This window comes from Betta splendens, chromosome 12 (assembly GCF_900634795.4).
Source record: "Betta splendens chromosome 12, fBetSpl5.4, whole genome shotgun sequence".
In the NCBI taxonomy this organism is placed as follows: Eukaryota; Metazoa; Chordata; class Actinopteri; order Anabantiformes; family Osphronemidae; genus Betta; species Betta splendens.
In genome coordinates this window covers 5,543,297-5,562,976 of record NC_040892.2, presented here as the reverse complement: position 1 = coordinate 5,562,976, position 19,680 = coordinate 5,543,297, and the positions used below count along the sequence as shown (strand labels likewise).

General features: G+C 39.3%; 2 protein-coding genes and 1 long non-coding RNA gene across 3 annotated transcripts; 1 reads left to right on the top strand and 2 right to left on the bottom strand.

The window, feature by feature from the left end:
- Positions 1–643: 643 nt before the first annotated feature.
- Positions 644–1,969, bottom strand: LOC129604911 (uncharacterized). Its single transcript, XR_008696241.1, has 4 exons — positions 1,852–1,969; positions 1,445–1,519; positions 1,022–1,111; positions 644–937 (listed from the first exon to the last, which is right to left on the bottom strand). It is a non-coding gene; the product is annotated as an uncharacterized LOC129604911 (long non-coding RNA).
- Positions 1,893–8,701, top strand: fbxw5 (F-box and WD repeat domain containing 5). The gene is made up of 10 exons (XM_029168504.3): positions 1,893–2,025; positions 3,179–3,374; positions 3,493–3,650; positions 3,962–4,145; positions 4,639–4,787; positions 5,080–5,415; positions 5,516–5,690; positions 5,778–5,925; positions 6,576–6,788; positions 7,241–8,701. Exons 2-10 carry the CDS (start codon positions 3,188–3,190, stop codon positions 7,524–7,526), a joined length of 1,836 nt encoding a protein of 611 aa, XP_029024337.1. The 5' UTR covers positions 1,893–2,025; positions 3,179–3,187; the 3' UTR covers positions 7,527–8,701.
- A 1,815-nt stretch (positions 8,702–10,516) lies between these two features.
- traf2b (Tnf receptor-associated factor 2b) lies at positions 10,517–19,676 on the bottom strand. Its single transcript, XM_029168505.3, has 11 exons — positions 19,537–19,676; positions 16,413–16,615; positions 15,549–15,627; positions 15,296–15,394; positions 13,720–13,881; positions 13,559–13,633; positions 13,214–13,288; positions 12,457–12,678; positions 12,060–12,363; positions 11,694–11,842; positions 10,517–11,612 (listed from the first exon to the last, which is right to left on the bottom strand). Exons 2-11 carry the CDS (start codon positions 16,586–16,588, stop codon positions 11,394–11,396), a joined length of 1,560 nt encoding a protein of 519 aa, XP_029024338.1. The 5' UTR covers positions 16,589–16,615; positions 19,537–19,676; the 3' UTR covers positions 10,517–11,393.
- Positions 19,677–19,680: the final 4 nt, after the last annotated feature.

Here is a 19,680-nt window from a genome sequence, read left to right as displayed (position 1 = left end):
CTGGTCTGAGGCAAGCAACAGGCGTTTTTTGGGATTCTAATACTCACAAAAATAAAAACAAATATATAATCTTAGGTATTTGTGGGTAAACGAAAAAATGTAGGAAATGTAATGTCAACAAGGTTATTAGTTAATAATGTGATATTAAAACTATCTCTATTCGCCACAGTTCTGTCATGAGGCTTTGTGAATTCTAAAAAGGTTCTGCTGACAAAAGCAGGTCTTTACTGAAAGTACTTTTTTGTTGCAAGTGTTTTTTGAGAGGAAAACACAGCCCCTAGGGGCCAGAACCCCTGTTTGAAGTAACTGATAGTTTTTTAAGGTCAAACAACACAACTGTCTCTTTTAACCTGTGGCTTATGTTTTCATTATTCTGCAGAAGACTGGACAAGATGCCCAGAGCCTGCTGCCTTGTTCTACTACACTCTCAGCTGCCTGCATCTCCTACACTTGATAATTGATCGATTTATCAGATGGACGAAAGACAATTCAGTCAATTCAGTTCTCGCACAGCAAATTTGCAGATTATGAAAAATTTAAGTTAATGATCTATACTGAGTCACACAGTTGGACACTTTTATCCACAAGATGGCGCCAAACACGCAGAAAACAAGTCTCCTGCAAAAGCAGGTTTATTGCACGTTTTACATCAAACAATCCCAAACATTTTATTTATTTAAATAACTGGATTCACAATTAACGTGTAAGGGGTGCCATTGCTGCACTTGTCAGTTTTCAGACTTTATCTAGCTTCTATTAAGGAGTTTTCAGATAAGTCATCATTGTAACAACTGCAGAGCTGAGACATCAACTAGATGTATAGATAAAGTGAGCAGGTGGACCCGTGTGGGAATCTTGTGTCCATTCTAGTCAGTGAAGTTAAGAGGACTGGGACTGGGTGATGTTCCATCACTAGAGACTGTCCACACTTTCTCATCTGCAAAAGAAGGAAAAGAAAACAGCTGAGCCTCCAAACCTACTTAGATAAACATTTGGTATAATTTAACAGCCTTGGGTGCACCTTTATACAGGTATTGTCATCCTGTTGCTGTCTGGCTCTTGTCTGAGCAGCCACAGCAGGAAACTATCCAGTTAGCTGCATTGCTCAGTACTGGAAAAACAGGACAAAACTGACATTTTCATCTTTCTTTTGTCTGTCTGTACTATTAGTCACTCTACCGTCACGTCTAGTCTGCTGAAGACAAAGCTGTGACAGGTAACCTCATCCCACCCCTATCAGGTTTAACACTCCCTGTTTTACAAACAAGCCTATTTACAAACATTTTTTTTGTTTAGTTGTATATTTTTTCATTAACACGCCATCAAGATAAAGGTAACATATTAACAAACTATGTAATTTTTCAGTAAACAACAACTTAAAAAAGTCTGTCTGCAATACTGTACAGTACAGTCGCCAAATATATGATAAAGTTGAAATACTCACCAGAGAACAGTAGTCACAGCATTACTTCAGTTAATTTAGCACCTTTATGTATTAGTCTTGAAGACCAGCTCTAGTCTGTGAAGCGAGGAGGACAATGACAACATTTTTCACAGGCTTGAATAATGCATGACACTCAGCAGGTTGTTATTGAACTGAAACCTACACTCAGTTAAATATATTACAGTATAAAACGTTACATATAAAACAATACAAATATATTTGCCTGAATTGAAATTTGTGCCCAATTTGCATAATAGTGTGTGACAGAATATTTTAGTTATTCATACAGTAGGTCTTACGTCACTTTGAGGAGGGATACGTTAGAGATTTTTATTTAATTTAAAAATAATAATCCCCCATTGACAAACCTAAAGGTCGAATCAAAAAATAAGATCGTATTGATTTACTTATTTGTTCATCTGTAATTGATTGAGTTTGTCTTGCTGCAGCTGGAATGAGTCTGTCATCTGTTAATCGAGTCTTGTCGACTCGCCGCTGCTCAAGGAGGATTGTTGTCATACTCCTTAGGCTAGCCTTAGCTAGCCGTGTGATTTTCTCTCCCTCATACTTTGATCCACCAGGTGGGTTACAGTTTATGTCAGCAACTTTTTACTTAACCACAACAGTTCACTCATGCAACGAGCACATTCATTTATAAAGGAAACGATTTGTCGTTAAGTTAACTGCTGTATAACGTAGTTCGAAGTTGGCAGCAAACGTCAGCTAACAGCTAGCTGGCTAGTTAACGTTAGCTTCACAGCACATCTTTGGCTAGTGTTCCTCTAAATATAGGCATTTGTTGATTGTTATTAGTGCAAATATTACAGCGTTTTACAACCAGACATCTGTCTTCTTACTATTTTGTTATTTAGTAGGGAAGCTAGACAGTTTGCTATAAGTTAAACGTCAACTTGTTTGGAGTTTAATGCTCAGCTAGACAAATTTCCATTTTAGGTCATCTTCACACGACGATTTGTTTCATCACATATAAGAGACAAAAGACATAAGATGCATGCATTAAATAAGGGTCCTGCTAAATACATGAGCACTGATTTCTTTATTATTACGACTGTTTTGTGTCGGAGGTAATGTCGCGCTCTGCTCCAGCAGAAGTCTTTTTCTGTGGTAACAGAGAAAAATTAACCCACAGCCGTTATTCGAAATGTAGTGACTGGATGCAATGACATGCCCAGAAGCACAATGATTGGGTTGGCAATATTATTGCACTGGCTGTTGACTGTCTATTGTAGCACACAGTGTTTGAAATTCTTTAGGGCTTCACATCCAGAAAAATATAAATACAAAACAGAACTCTGAGTATCGTTTTTATCAATATTTATTTATCAATGTATCTCAATATTACATTTATAGTAATATTTAGATTACTGTTTAATAATCACTGAAGATACACACATACACATAAAGTTTAGTATCTAATGTGGAGCTGACATGGTTAAACAAATAATTATCCAGTTGTTATTAATTCATTACTTAATTACTTCATCTGTCTTAAAGCAAAATGCCAAACATTCTCAAAATCCAGCTTTTACCATAATTATTTGCTTGCTTGTTAGTTTTTATGTTTCACAGTAAATTTAATATATTATATTTTCATTGTGTGTTGGGTTATTAGTTATTACAGGCAAATGATTAATTGTATCACAGATTGCTGCATTTAATCAGAAGAAGCAGGTTAAATAATTTAGCATTTCTGTGTGTGCATGTGTTCCACAGGATGTTAGGATGGAGTGCGACCAAGTTTTACCGGACAGCCTGGTGTTGGAGATCTTCCTTCGTCTGCCTCATGATGCTGTGCTGAGAGCTGGTCTGACCTGTAAACAGTGGCTGGCTGTCTCCAGAGATGAGTTCCTCTGGAGAGCGCTGTTCTACAACTACTACCGCATCCCGCGCTGCGTACCCCGACACCCAGGTAAATCATTTTATCCATATCTTTCACGCGTGAGTCAATTAGAAACATGTGTTTTTTTTTCAAACTTTTTTTGAAGGCCAGCTGCAGCTTTTAGTAACTTACTCTTACTTATTTGCAGCGGCTGTGTCATGGTACAGAGAGTTCAGGCGTCTGTTTGACTGCATCCCTTGTGTGGAGGTTCAGACACTAAGAGAACACAGCGACCAAGTCCTCCACTTGGCTTTCTCTCACAGGGGCCATCGGTTCTCATCCTGCTCTAAAGACTGTACTGTCAAGGTCAGTATTAAACTTTTACTCAAAATCTAATCTTGCAGTTTAATATTTATTTTAGCAGGGTGCTACTTGTTTTTACAAGTGTGATTTAAAAATTTCAGTTCTAATTTACACATCAGGTATTTAGTTTGCTTGACTTTCATTTTACATGGAATGCATCTAAGGACAGCCCTGATGGTGCATTTTGTGAGCCTGATTAGTTCAGCAGTTCTGATATTAGTTTATTGTCCCAGGTGTTGATGCGCGATCAGAAGCAGTTGTCATTCATCTTAACATTGACCTTCTTTATTTCAAACCTTTTTTCTTGTGTGCAGCTGTGGGACACAGAACGATCTGATGGTAACATCTCACTGGTGCACAGTTCCAGCATGCGACAGTTCAATTGGGGTTACACCCAGTTCTCCCAGTTTAATGCTGATGACAGTCTGCTTCTCGTATCTGGTGTTTACCTGGGCCCACATCACTCCTCTTCTGGAGAAATTGCTGTGATCAGTCTCGGTAGGAACAAAAATAAAAAGTGTCCAACTGTCATATGTCCCCATTTCTTTATATTATTTATTCTAATGTTATAATTTTTCTCCCACTAATAAATCTGTCATCATTGTGAGAGATATAAATGCAGTTGACATGGTTTGACATTATTCTGTATAGATAGATGATAGTATAAGATTCATGTTGGTTTATATAAATGTAGGAACTATCGGGTACATTCAGCTGATTAGAAATTCTTGTACTGGCAATGAAATATTAATTATGTCATAAATACTTTGAGTTTTAACAAAATAGAAAGTATAGTCTAAATCTGTCAGTTTGTTTGGTCGGTTGCTTTCAGTATTACAATTGTTTGTTATAGTATACTCTATCTTGGTTACACAGTGGAGACTAGGCAGAAAGTGAACAGTTAGAAAACAACAGTTCCAGTACAGAGCTGTTTATATCTTACCTGAGCTGCTGCTATCCATTTCTTTCCTCTTCATATTCATCATCACAGATAATTACACACTTCTGTCCCGCGTGAGGAATAAACCATATGATGTGTTTGGCTGCTGGCTGAATGAGACCCATCTGATCTCTGGGAACCTGCACTGGATAGGCAACATGACGTCCTGTTCTGTGCTCTGGCTTAATAAAGCTTTTCAGGTAAGACTTATGTCAGTAAACCAAGTGTAGAGTTTTGTAGCTCTTTGTCTTATGTTATTATACTCAAGTTTACCTTTTCTACGCTGTAAATCAACATTAACATACTTAAGTTAACTTATTTATTTCATGTAAGGTTGTAATGGCCACTTGTGGAATGCAATAATTGAACTTTTGCATAGTCTAAAACTGGATATTCATCTAGTACAGTTCAAAACTTTGATCAGAAACATATTAAATTATAAAAAAATCTTACAAGCTCTTTACTCACATTTTCTTTGATTTCATCTAACAGGATATTGAATCGGAGAATGTCAATGTGGTGAAACGCCTTTTCAAGATTCAGAACATTAATGCCAGCACTATTCGTACCGTCATGGTTGCCCATTGCCGTCGTCATGACAACCCAGACTTGTTGCTGGACTATGAGGCTCAGTCTCAGGCTCGCAGGCAGAAAGATCAGCAGAAGCACCAGCCGCTCTTTTTTGACCTGGGTACCTCTGGCAGTGAAGAAGACGAGGACGAGGAGGAGGAGGAAGACGATGAGTATCATAGAGAAGCAAGACATCATGGTCGTTCCACTGCCCGCATCCCCCAAGCCACCATCTCTGGTCTCGACCATGTTATGCGGGTGATATTTCTTTAGGTGTAACACTACTATTGACTGTTTTATTCAGTAGCTATTGTTTTTCATTTTGCTTTGATTTGTCATTTTTTTATCTTACTGTTAGAGTTGTAAAAATGTTGGATCCAGAGAGCTGGAGATTGAAACCCATGTGGCTCAGATGATGGGCAGAGCCCATACAAAAGCACCGGATTCCAACCTAATTGAGAGCGGAGAGCAAGAAGATAAGACTTATTTACTCTTCACCACTGGCAGCCTTACGTACTCCCCTCACCAGATTGGTACAACTTTTTCCCAAGCTCACGTTTTTGAAAGAAATATACACTGCACACATCTCCTCTCATGTGGTATTTGCTTCTAAATTCCAGGGATTAAACGAATCAAGCCTGATCAGATGACAACTAGTGGCCCAGTCCTTGGTGAAGAGCGAAGTTCAGATGAGTTTTTCGATTCCTTGGATCATGTAATTGATATCCATGGACACATCATTGGTATGGGCCTTTCTCCAGACCACAGGTACCATATCAGTATTTAGTTCATTTTAAAAACCTGTTAATCTGTCCTACATCGATCTTAGGAATCATAGTCACATGTTGTGAACATTATTCCTGTTTTCCCACACAACTGCTTCTGAGTCATATTTTTATAGTTTTGGTGGGAGATACAGTACATCTAAAGGTCACAGCTGTTCTGGGCACTCGCCTTCGGAGTGGATTTAGCTCGGCTTAGCTGCAGAACTAAATCCTCTCCTTTTATGGGAAAGTTGTCTGTTGTCCACTGCAAATCTAAGCTCTAACATTTTTCTTTTTCACTTTATCCAAGTGACTTGATTAAATGAATCATCTGAGCCTTGTTTTGCTAGACATGATTCATTTAATCTTAGATCACAAACACAAATCTCTTTCCTTTATGAAGTTTTTATATTATATGTTACAAGTTTATGTTAGATAACTTTTTGTGACAGTTTGTCTAAAGCCTTAATAACTGGTTATCAGTTCTTGCATATCAGTTGGAATATTCATCTGTACATGTCATTTTAAGCATATAATATTTGAATCAGATGATGTGTTCATTATATATTCTGAACATATATGTAGGAACTAATGCTCGATACTGTCCTAGATGTCTTGGTACTAGTTCTGACTTGTTCTTTTCTCATTGATCAGGTACCTGTATGTGAACAGCCGAGCTTGGCCGGCCGGATGCGTGATCTCTGACCCCATGTCTCCACCTCCCATTGCTGAGGAGATAGACCTGCATGTCATCGACCTGAAGAATCTGAGGGAGGAAAGGAGGAGTCTTCGTGCTCACAGAGCCTTCACGCCCAACGATGAGTGTTTTTTTATCTTTCTAGACGTCAGCAGGGACTTTGTTGCCAGGTGAGTTACAGAGCATGTGCTTCTGCAAAAATACAGTATGTTGCTGTATCTGACAGATGCAGCGTTCACACATAAACCTCCACTGTTAATTTGTGAAAATGAGTTTGGGGAAGTGAGATTTTACAGTGTAAACAGAAGTTGAGCAGAAATTTATATTTTCAACAAGATCAAAACAATCTGAGGTGTGAGAACCCAGCATTTATAAATTGTGTATAAAGAGAAAATTTTTAAAAATGTTGTATTAGCATTTTTTATGTACCTTCAGTTCAAACCTCACAGATACATGAGTATGATTTTGTTCTGTTTTGTTTTTCGTTATTTTTCTGCTTGTGACCTTTAATGAGATTTAATATTAATCCCATTTTTAAAGAAAGACAAACATTTAGACAGCAATGTTGGAATAATCCATTCTGTTGGTTTTATTTACCTTTTCCTCCACATCTTCTGTGTAGTGGAGCAGAGGACAAGCACGGCTACATCTGGGACAGGCACTACAACATCTGTCTTGCACGTCTGGCCCATGACGACGTAGTGAACTCAGTAGCATTTAGCCCTGCTGATCAAGAGCTGCTGCTCTCTGCTAGCGATGACTCTACCATTAAAGTGTGGCGCTCGCCACGCATGGTCCGTCTAGCACAGACTCCGGCAAGACCGCTGAGGCCTCGGAACCTCCTGTCATCCTGGCTGAGCCGCAACAAAAACTCCACATCTGCCAGCAGTGTCGGTGGAAAACCATGAGCCAGGTTGGAAAACACTAAGAGGGGAGGGAGTGGGAAGTGGGAAATTCAAACATTTCCCAATAGGTGTGACTATATTTGCACTCCATGTACAAGTACAGTGTGGTGACAGTGGTTTTGCTTGAGCTCATGGTGTTGTAACCCACAGCAGCTGGAGATGAGATGTGATTCGGGGTTAGACACAAGGGAGCGCTGTTTCACAAGCAAAGGGCTGAAATCGGCAGCAGTTCTGTGTTATCACAGACAGTGTAGAGCTGATACCTGAGTGCACGTCAAGTGGAAGTCCAAACCTGATCCTTAAGAGACACTTTTGTCTTGGTTTTATCTGTAACTTTGCGTCTGAGCAGGTCGGACACTCAACTCCTGGACCTGAGCTGTAAATGTTTGTAAGTGTCCTGCAGATACTAATATTTGTTGTAATGTCCTGCTCATCAGAGGCAAAGTGCTATAACGACAAAATGAACAACAAGATGTTTCTTAATACTGGACTTATTCAATAGATGTCTTGAGTGTAAACACAGTTTTCAGACCATTTAAAGCCAAAAGGGGAAAAGGTTCCATCTTCAGTGACTCATTACTGTTCCTTCCAATATAGAATTAAGTATTGAAGTCTAGATTATTTGTTGAGGAACATTTGGTGTGTTGCATGACTTCAAAGAAAAATAGTTTGTGTTGTTAATTTGTCTTATGTATTTAAACACCCTCATTCATTGGTAGCACAAACCTGCAACCTTTAAGTTTGTGTAATGACTGACTGACACTTAGAATGGATCTCAGAAATAGATCTTTTAGTTTTTTCATAAAATAAATTATGTTCTTTTATTTAATTACATGGGCAAATTGTTTGTTTTGTGGCAAAGAGGTTTTATTTCCTACTAATGCCAAAAATCCTCACATAGTGAATGGGTTTCAGGACCTCTAAGTACACACAAGGAATGTTTCATGGCGACTGTACGTTACAGTATATGCATTTCAGGACACGCAATGATGAATTATAGAAGTAATACATCTATCCAAGTGTAATTATTCATTAATGTGAACATAAAGAAAAAACATCACAGGCCACATCTACTCAAATCGTTTTATTGTGTAGCGTCATTAAAGTACTGAAGTATGATGGCGTCTAACAGAGGAATCCTGAAATATGAACAATAAATAACAAACTGTTTACAGTAACAGCTCTCTTTAACTGTTTGTGTGGGTGGGTTCCCCTGGACTTCCATCCTTGCTCTCTCAATGTTCTTTATTCGCGTCACTCAAGGACCAGTGTAATCAAAACAAAAAGTAACTTAGAAATAAACAACCTAGAGAGGTTTTTTTTCCGTCTCAGTTTAACTGATTCAGACTTCAGGTACTTTACCACGTAGACGTTAGTTTCCATAATTAGTTTCTTCTGTAGATGGTTTTACTGTCACTTCAGCAATGTGAATGCTTCATCGTTGCCCTTGAAATGTGTCAGTCGTGGGCTTTCTCCTTGGACCTCTTTAAAACCCTGATATCATGTTTTTTACCATCTGTTTCACTCCCCCAAAATAAAAGCATGCTCTGAACGGCCAGAAGCCTGAGTAAGTGTCGGATTAATACCTTTTCTGCTAGGAAATCTTATTTCATGTGGCCTTTTTTGAGGGTCATGACTAAAAACACAGGTAAAGTAAAGATGCTGCTCCTCCACATCGAGAGGAGCCAGTTGGCTCCGGCATCACTTGGGACGCCCTCAGTGGGACGTATTCCAGGTGAGGGACTGTCTCTCTCAGCTGACCTGGGAACACCTTTGGGTCCCCCTGGAAGAGCTAGAGGAAAGGTCTATGGTTCTTTGTTTAGACCGTTGCCTGTACGATGGAGAGGAAACATCACTTGTGTCATTAATTCATTGTAAGAAGAAAAATGTCTGTAGTAAAATTAATAATCTCTCCAGTAATTGGTACGCTCAGATGCCTTTGCTTTGCAGAAAAGACACTTTCACAATTGCTTAGTGTGAACTGGATGCGTCGAAAGATGTTTCACTGCGTGGGCGTTAACTGCCCTGGTTGAGCAGTACCTGTGGTTAACACTCGAGGTTAAAATAAGCCAGACGCTCAGAATGATGCAGCACACAGCCACAAGTATGTAGGTACGAGTTATAACGAGCTTCCTGGAAAACTAGTTTAAAGTCTTGGTTAGTTTGGCCGGGTTCACGATCTACCTCTAAACTGGCTCATACCATGGCCTACATTTGGAAAGAATGATCTTTCTGTTGTTTAGCACAAAACAGAAATATATTTTATATATAAAATGTGTTGGTAATGTAAAGCTACATCCTAAAATTAAAAATTTGAACCGAGTCTTGTTCCAATTAAATAACGTTCAGATTAAAATATATTTTTTTGCTTCAAACTCATCGCAGCATTTTCTCCCACTTAAAAAAAACTCCCTCCAACCTGACCTTACACCTGTTGTCACAAGTTGAGTAGTTACAGCACATACTGCAATTGCACTGACCTTTACATCGTGCAATCAGGGGAACACCCTTGTATAAAACATAATTTAGAAAACGAGCCTAGCACCTCCTGTACCAGAACTAAAGAACAGAATGACATGCACATTTCTCTAAACCACAGCAAACACAACTGGTTTAACGAGCACAGTGATGCTTTTTCAACCTCACCTAAAACGATCATCGGCAACAGAGACATAAATATTAGCTGAAGCACTGAGACATGAAACTGAGTCACACTCTGTTACACTCATCATGATTCAGTCACTGATGTCTAGTCTACATACAGATGTTTGCAAAAGTCTGGCCACCACCTGCTAAATGTTTTAACTATTTATTGCTCAAAAACAATAAGGCTCTTTTTAATAAATGTGTATATTTAAGCATATTTGTCAAATTTAACATATTTTAAATGTAATTTTTAGAAAGCAGATTAAAGTAAACAAATAAAACATTTTAAATTAGTTTAGTGTACTACCAGAACTCCAAATGCTGACGATGAAAATATGAACTACATGTAGAAATGTCCTTTTTTTATTGCAATATATTTTGACTTCAAACAGAGCTCATTTTAAGGCAGATATTGTCTTCTGCACCTTTTATTTCCAGATCAAGGTTAATTTATATTGTAGAGTTTGTGCTACATCCAAACATTGTTTTTTTATATTAAAGAACACGTTATTGCAATAAATGGTTACTTTATTAATGTGTACAATCACACACTAAAACATCACACCAAACATGTAAAACTGATAGTAGGAGATTCTAACAGGTATAACAGATTAAATTGCATATAGTGCATTAAACAGAATTTAGTTAAAATTTTAAGTTAAATCTAAATGTAGAACTAATAAAGGATAATATCAAAGAACATATTATAAATTCCAAAGGAAATACATAGATATAAGAATACAAAGAAAGTTAAGCATGGGTTACTGTATTTCTCCTATACCAGGATATGTAATAATACCTCGTGTATTTTACTTACCATCTGAGAGGAATGTCACATTAGCATGATTAAGAATTAGAAAGCAACACTTGACTATTCACCTATTAATGTTTACAAGTTCAAACATTTATACAATTCAACCAACCACCTAAACTCAGCTGTTATCTACACACTAATGTAACATTCCTTCAGTAATATAATTGATTTATAAAGTATGCAATAGCATTTGTAAGTAATAAAATGTATGTAAATTAGCTAATAGCCTTAACTTTATAATTGTCCTTATGATTATCATTATTATTATTAATATTATTATAATAAGGTCATTTCTTAAATAAATATAGGTTTATTATATACCTATATTATTTATATATTATATTATTATTTTATGTGCCTTTTTTACTGCAGTTTCTGAAGTGTGGCTTCCACAGCCCACACCTTGTAGCCTATAACCCTGTGAGGTCTACAATGGCTTTAATGAAAATTGTATCATCTCTTAGATAAGGGCTTTTGCCAGCCAGCTTAGCCAGTGGGCAGAAGAGCGGGCAGCCGCTGGCGATGTTCATTTCGCTGATCGGCCTTTGGAACGAGGTGGAGGTGATATCAGGACGGAAAGCATCAATAATGTGCTCTCTGTTGTTTTGATCCAAGAGCATTAGAGTCACCTGGGAAAGACAAGACCACCAGTTTGTTTTGTGCCAGTTATTGCATGAATTCAAACAAAGGCTCAGGTAAATGTTTCCTACCTTCTGACTGAATGGCCATTTGAGCAGAGCATCACACTTGCCCCTCATGACAACAAAGAACAGCGAAAGGTGTGTTCCTCGCCCCGTCCCGTCCCCGTTCAGATACAGCCTCAGACACATTTTGTAGCCATATTTGCTTGAGTAAAACGCTGCAAAGAATTGGAAGAAAACAGATGATGTGCAAACAGGAATGGCATGCACTCCTCCTATAGAATCACAAGGGTGTAGTTAATGGAAACTTGTCTACAGGCCAAAAGCTGACACCAAGCAAACTCCCTGATCTCAACACACCCAAATAGTTGTGCAGTCTCATAGTCTCACTATATGAAATGTTTGAAATGCATGATGGGCCCAATCTGATCTTACCTGGTGAGAACATTGCAGGTGTTCGACCGGCCACGGCGTCCTGCCTGCGGCGCGAGAAGTCTGAGATTTTCCAGACAAATACCCCGTCATAGGTACAGAACTGGAGTTCCCGAACTAGTTGTTCGGTCTCAGACAACTGCAAGTCTCTCATCGTCAACGTCCTTTCTAGCTGTCGAATTTTGTTGGACAAATTTTCTATATTTTCTTGGTCTAATCGATGTTGGTGAGCAAAGGCCTCCTGTGTGAGAGAATTGCGCTCAACTTCCCGGTTTAGGACACACACAATGTTTTCCAAAGCAGATACCTGTTAAAAATGACAACAAATACACTTAGACCCAGATTCAACACCCAAAGATAACCGTGGATTTAACACGCCCTTAAATCTGCTCAGACTTGCCTTTTTATCCAAATCCACTGGCTGTGGGATGGCGGCAGAGTCTTCCACCACTCCATCCCCAGGACCCCTGTATAGGCCCCAACCAGGCCCGTCCTCCTGCCACTCCCCGGGACCAGACGCCTCTGAACGGGTTCGAGTCACGGACAGCACCATGGGCAGCAGCAGGCGCAAGTGCTCCATGGTGCAGCTCTGCTCATGCTCACTGATCTTCCCATTCTCTACCTGAGGAACACAACATAGCTTGTTTAGCTGCTGTGATTAGGGCCAAACACATACTATAATTAGATATATATTATTATATCTAACACTTGCTATGTGTACATAACATTTCGATAAAGATCTGTGTGTGAAAAATATGGTTTTAAATCTCTCTGACTCCATGAATATAAAATATCCAAGTTTGAAAAAGTCAGTAATTAGAGGGTGGTGTTCTTAATGGCTTTCTCACTGTGAGTGTGTTTAACGGCATATAGAACAAATACTGTAGCCGCCTAAACTGACTTTTTCCTGTTATATGCTAGTTACTATAAACCATGACAGGCGGTGAACACTATGAACTAGTTACCAGGACATCACAGGGGCACAGATATAAAATCTAGCACACAGCCTTCCTTCCAGATCCTGACCTCTTTATCTAATCAAAATCTATTTACAACATAGTGATAAGTCTAGGTATTGAATATTTTCTGTCAACCAGTTTCACTAAAATTAAAATGCACAAACACTAGAAGGAGGATTCTATATCTTGTATACATACCACAGTTTTACAGCCTAGTTCACTATATGGACAGGCACTCTTTGACTTGGCACAAGTCTTGATGTGGTCAGTGAACTAAAGGTTGAAAGAACAAAAAGCACGTTATGAGACAGTGCATGATTCAGAAAGTGAAAGTGAAGTGAAGCAAAGTACTCTTAGACAGAAAGAAACTAAATGGTGATAGGAGAAGGCATTCAGTTGTCCATGGGACCAGCTTTTTTTGACATAGACAACTTTCACTTCTCATAAAATAGTCATTTCATTCACTATAGAACATTTACTATGTAACCACTGCTCAGTACAGAATGTGTAAGTGACCACTGATTGTCTAGGTGAAGCTCAAACCTTTTCTCTTGGGATCTTCTTCTTGCCACAGTCCTTGCATTGTAAAGGATACTTCAAACAGATCTCATCATGGGCCTGGAATAAGAGAGTCATTTACTCTTTTCATGCAGAGACAGATATAAGAAACAGTTGCCTCACTGTTGATAATCTTAGTCTCTGACCTTGATATCCTTAAAGTTGAAGGTCAGTTTGCAGTATTTGCAGTTGAGTGTTCGTGCCTCACATTCTCTCTCGTTATGTCGGTCTTTCTCTGTACGGAGGATGAAGTTGTGGCAGGCCTCACATTGTATCCGTTCAAAATCACAGCGACCTTCATGCTGAGCCTAAAAATGGACGACAAGTCTATTATAACAAGAACCTTCCTGCAACTTATTGTTCTCATGCAAGTCAGGTTTGTCTGGTCTTAGATAACAAACGTTGACAGTTGGGGTTTATAGGGTGTTAAGTTATTAGAATGCAAAAGGATAATTTGCAAATGAAATGATCTATGTAAGAGCTTGGGTAAAGGGGTTACACCCTTGTGAGTTATTTAAATAAATACCTTGAGCAAAATGCAATTTAACTGGAGCCACACCCGACAAACAGATTAATAGAAATGACACCCAGCAAGTTACTGTCTGGCGCTGACATAAAAAACAACAGAGGTAAACAAAACATAAACTAAATAAATAAATAAGAAAGGAACAAAAAATATTTTCGTAAAAAAAAAAAAAAATTATCGCCGTATTTTTGAAAATCGCCAGAAAGGGGGGAGGGGCTTGATAGGGAGGTGGAGTTAAAAACAGGGAAGTAGGTTCATTTCATGACTACCAGCAGCAGCATGGTGAAGCCACAGAACGAGAGCCACAGGTATGTTAGCCTGTTTTTCGCTTTGACTACTCACTTTTCAGATACACGCTAAACTGAAAAATCTACACCCGAATACCACACCAGTATGAGTCAGCATTACCAGTCTCTCCGTTGAATCCCTGTTCTTACCAGGCCGCTCACGCGCCACATTTTGTCTACTTTTCCAGCGCGACGAGGCCTACGTTTCCGTGCCAATTGCAATACAGACTTTTTCTAGGCAGCCATGTTTGAGACCAACACCAACCCACATATACTGACACAAGCGTGGCCGCTTTATACATTATTCCACTCATACAAAGCGCTTCAGTAGCGTCTCACATTTGCACATTTGCAGAGCTTGCAAATAACCACCCGCAACCACACTTTTAAACCATATTTCCTGCCATAACATGCCATAACTAACTTACCAAACACTGAAATGTTTGCAGACAAACAATTGAAGACAGACGACAAACAGGACTATGTTTATATCATAATGCACTTTGAGTTTCAGTTTTGTCCTTTCAAGCCAGCATGAATTCAGCTCCCACAGGAACTCTACGTCCAGCACTTTCAGTATGATTTAATGGTAATGGAAATCAAGCTACTCAGGTCAAATGGCATTTCGTCTCTGGTACTTTCCACTGTTTACTGAATAAGCAGGGACTTTCCAGGCTGTTAGGTTTCACTTCCTGTTTCTCTGCAGCATGTAATTTGAGCATGCTGTTCCGCCTGTTCAGGCACTGAAATACAAGCTCTTTGTCGGCTTTGTTAGCACAACGAAAGCTTAGGAAGGACAGACGGATTACCTTTAGCTCATACTAAAAAGTAAAACTAGTACAAAACTTAAATGGGACTGACTTTGCACCACAGCAAACAGGAACAAAAACAATAAAAGCTCTTACTCACCTCATACTCTTTTATTGAGCCCGTCCAATTGCAGTCTTGGTTCAAACACCTGGCAGGCAGACTTGCTATTTCCCGACCTGCTGCATTATCTGGAAATGCCTGGTGGGAGAGCCAACAACAAAGAATCCATTCAAATATAACCATGACTTACACTGTCTGGCAGCTATTGAAGGAAAATCCCCTTCATGCTAATTATATAATTTCCTGTTAAACAAGACAGAAGTGGCTCAGAATGTATATTGCTGTGACTTACCTCACTACTATTCAGTATGGAAATGGGCTCCTCATATATTTCCTCCTGGCGACAGGCTTCACAAGGCTTTGGGCCAGAACTAACAAACAAGAACAGGTTGGTACCTTTTATAGTGTCCCCATTATTATACTGGATTAAACCAAGAGTCAATGATTCGCCACTGATCCATTACTGCAACAGCTGCTGACCACTATGAATCAGTGTTCGGAACAGATGGAACATTAATCCATGCGAAAGCAGTAAAAGAAGCTCGAAGCACAACACAAATGATCCAACTATGATGAAGTGTGGAAAAAAAAAAAGAAAAATGCTTTAGTTCCTTAACAATGTACAAGTACACCATGTACACAGAAACACACACATACAACAAAAAGCACGTGGTAAAGTGTGACTAGCCTGCTGAGTCTAGGGCAAAAGGAAAAACTAGTGGGGTCACCCTTCACATTGGCAATGTCATGGATTCTATTAAGGATATAGTTCATTCTGTGGAACATTTTTCATAGGATCTCATGACTCAGACAACTTTCTTTTAAAGTGCTTTTTGCTGCATTGTGATGTTTGAAATGTTTGTGTTATTATGCATAGTTTCGTGTATCAGTACCAAGAAATATAAAACAATGGACACCTTTAGAATGAATCAGCGTCCTAAGGGACCATCCTTGTGATTCAGTGTTAAGAATCCAGTCATGTGAGGGATGAGTCGACATAAAGTAATTGACCTTGGGTGCCAAAAAAATCCCAGAGGAGAGCGGAAACAAGAACACAGGGTATGCTGAAGCATGTCCAGTAAGAGGTGAAGCAGTACGGAGGGGAAGGGGTTTGCAAGTCACACGTCTGAGGGTGGTCTGAGGACCTCCAGTCTACCTGGTGAGCTGCTTGAAGCAGTGTACACAGAAGCGATGTCCACACTGAGCCTGGACAGGCCTCCTCAGAACCTGGAGACATTGCTGACATTTGTATTTATTCTCCATGGGCACTGACAGCACACTGAGGGGGATCCCTGGTAAAGAGTTGGAGGATTCCAACGAGATTCGAGCCATTCTTCTCCATCAATCTGGTGCTCTATCCTGTGATAAACAACCACACATGGCTATTAGTCACCAGCAGATGTAGAACATCACTCAATGTCTTGTGCTTCCCCTCATATCAATCTACTGAGTACTTCCCGTTTGTTTACAACACGCAATTGTGGTCTATATGTGGTGTGTCTTCTTATCTACTGTGTTGCTATGGAGGCTCTTAGGGGGAAAATCTGTAGCTGAAATACTGATCTGAGCTGCTATTATATATTAAAAATATGGGTACTGCTGAGTTACAAGAAAAACGAATGCTAACTTAAGAGTTTTTAAATATATCGAAAAAACGAAATAATTGTCTTTGACATATTCAACGTAAACATAACGAAAACGTTTTAGTTACAGCGCCACCATGTGGTTAACCGATGTAATGAGTAATGTCAAAATCGCACCATCTTCCAACTGCTACAATGTCTCCAACTACGACTATGTTCACATTACAGACCTAAACGTTAATAGTTTTCTTTTTCTCAGGTCCATAATTACTATACAATGGTTCATATTCATGCTTTAAGTGATATGTTGTGGTTTGAATGCACAGTACAACAATGTCACACATGCACAATTTTAACTGAAATGTGAGCAAATATGCTTGTTTTATTTTTTACACAGATACGAACATGCTGCTACGTTAACGTGAACAGTGCCATCTGGGGGAGCTTTTGGGAATGACACTGTAGGAAACAAATGTGTCACCAAGCGTGAACCTTTTTGCGAAAGCCCCAACACTATCTCACTGTTATTAACTAATAAAACACATGAGAAGTTGCAGCAACAGCAGGACTTTCAGTATCTTTATCAGTTATGATCCACTGCTGATTAAAGGATTTTACTGCGTCATCCCTATCTCATTATCAGCAACGAACCACAGCCCACAGATTCTAGAAAAGATACGACACGCAAGGGATTTCCACAAAGTTTCTAAATGCTAAGAAGCATGTCACCGCTTGAATTTGGTACTATGTAGAACCACCCACACTATCAAACATGCAAAAATACCTTACGTGGGAACATTTACCACCAGACGTCATCATATATTGACACTTTCCGGTCCATCCACCAAACTGGGCTTCAGGGGAAACTGTGTGCTAGTGTGTACGTCAGCATACTGTTTGTGTAGATATCTTGAGAACTCTAAAAATGTGAACTAATGAACTCTGGCATGTCTGTACAACCCCTGGACAAATTCCATGAATAAGATTATGAGTGTTGAATGTCATAGTGTCCACATAGTTAACCGTGGGAGTCACAATAGCAACCCACGACTTGTTTAGCTATGATGCAGTGTTAGTTTGAGTTACTGTTTCCCAGCAGAACCACTTCCCCACATATTCTGTTAAAAAGTTTGCATATTTTTTTTCTGTGTCTCAAAGACCTCTTTGCTGACATTGCTTGTTTTTATATAAGCAAAAGAATTGAATGAAAGTAAAATGTAGGAAGTAAAATAGAGTCACTGCGCTGTAAAAAGTTGCCAGTCTGAACAGTGAAATTCACAGAACAGCTGTCACAGTTACAGCTGTGACAGCTGTTCAAACAGTGTTAGTAGTTGTCAATACACTTATAGCCTGTTCAGTTACAATGTAGTAATATTATAAGTGGCTTCATGACATAGTTTGTATCTATTAAGCAATTGTGGAAATATTGAGGAAAATTATTTAATTTTGAAGAGGGCATTACAAAGCATTTTAATTACGCAAAAATACAATAACTAGTTACAATTATTTTTTAACAATGCTAAATAATGTTTCTGACTTATTATTTACCCAATTTAAATTAAACTGCAACTACCACTTACTAAAGACTAGCACCATTTAGTTTCTACATGGCAATAGTGCGCAATGTACTTCATTTTTGCATCTCTATGTAAAGGCCCATTGCAGTTTTAATTTGGAAATGCTTTTCCTTGTAAATGACTCAGTACATATCTGATGAAACAGTTCAGATTGCAAACACACCCAGCACCGTTGTGACATGGCAGGAAGTTCTTTATTGCAAGTCTCAATGTCAGCATGCACAGTAGTGAAAACACCCATTAAGTCAATCTCCTGCAACCATGGGGATTTTCTGTCCAACATCACAAACCACCAGCCCGAGGACACAGACTAGACACTGGGTACAGTGTGGTTGAAAACAACAACAAAAAAACAAGAAGTGACACAACAGCCACGTCCACACACTAAAGAGCAAACGCAACTAACTTTGAAAAAGTAGTGAGGACAGAACTACAACAAGGACCAACAAAACCTTTAGGTTTTAAAAGAGTTTCAATCAAAGCAGTGGCTTCAAAAGCAGAGCTGAACCACGTTCTCCTCTTTGTCTCTACAGCCGTGACTTGTGTCTGACTGTTTCCTACGTCTGGTTCAAACTGAATAAAAAGAACGCCCTCCTGCTCTGCCTGTTCTGTGTCCTCGCCGCCATGTTCCTGCCCACTATTCGGTTTAAATGCTGCACTGCAGCCAGTGACTGCTCCCTAAACCTGCTGTAAACTCTTAACCCGGTGTGAGTGACTAGCTCGAAACCAACCACGACTTACTCACCAGGACTGAGGACGGACGGCTGTTCATATAGGGGCCGCACCAACCCTCCTTGCTATTTGTAGTCACGTCAGCGCAGTCAGTATATATATAGTGGTGAGAGGAGGGAAGGTTCATTTGCGCTGTGTTCTGTGACTAGAGCTGATCGTAGCGTCCCGTGCTCAGCCTGTGGCGCATTATGAATATATTATTTTACTTATTTTTACATTGGACAAGCGATAATATAACTGAATTACGTAGCTTGCGTTGTTACTTATTGGTTCGTATGAGTAACTAGCTCACGCGCGCAACTTTATCCAGCTAACATTACGTCGTGTTATGCTAAGTTAAACAGGGTTTGTGTTCGTGAACTACGCCGCTCATTTCTACGTTACTCACCTGAGCACGAAGCGACACCAGCTCAAGTACCAAACAGCACTGTTCGCTGAAGGACGCCTTCAGTCGTTTGGAAACTATGTTTACAATTTTACTGCAGGACTTGCGCTTAATTTTGTGATGAGCACAGCCGGAGTCGCCCTTTGC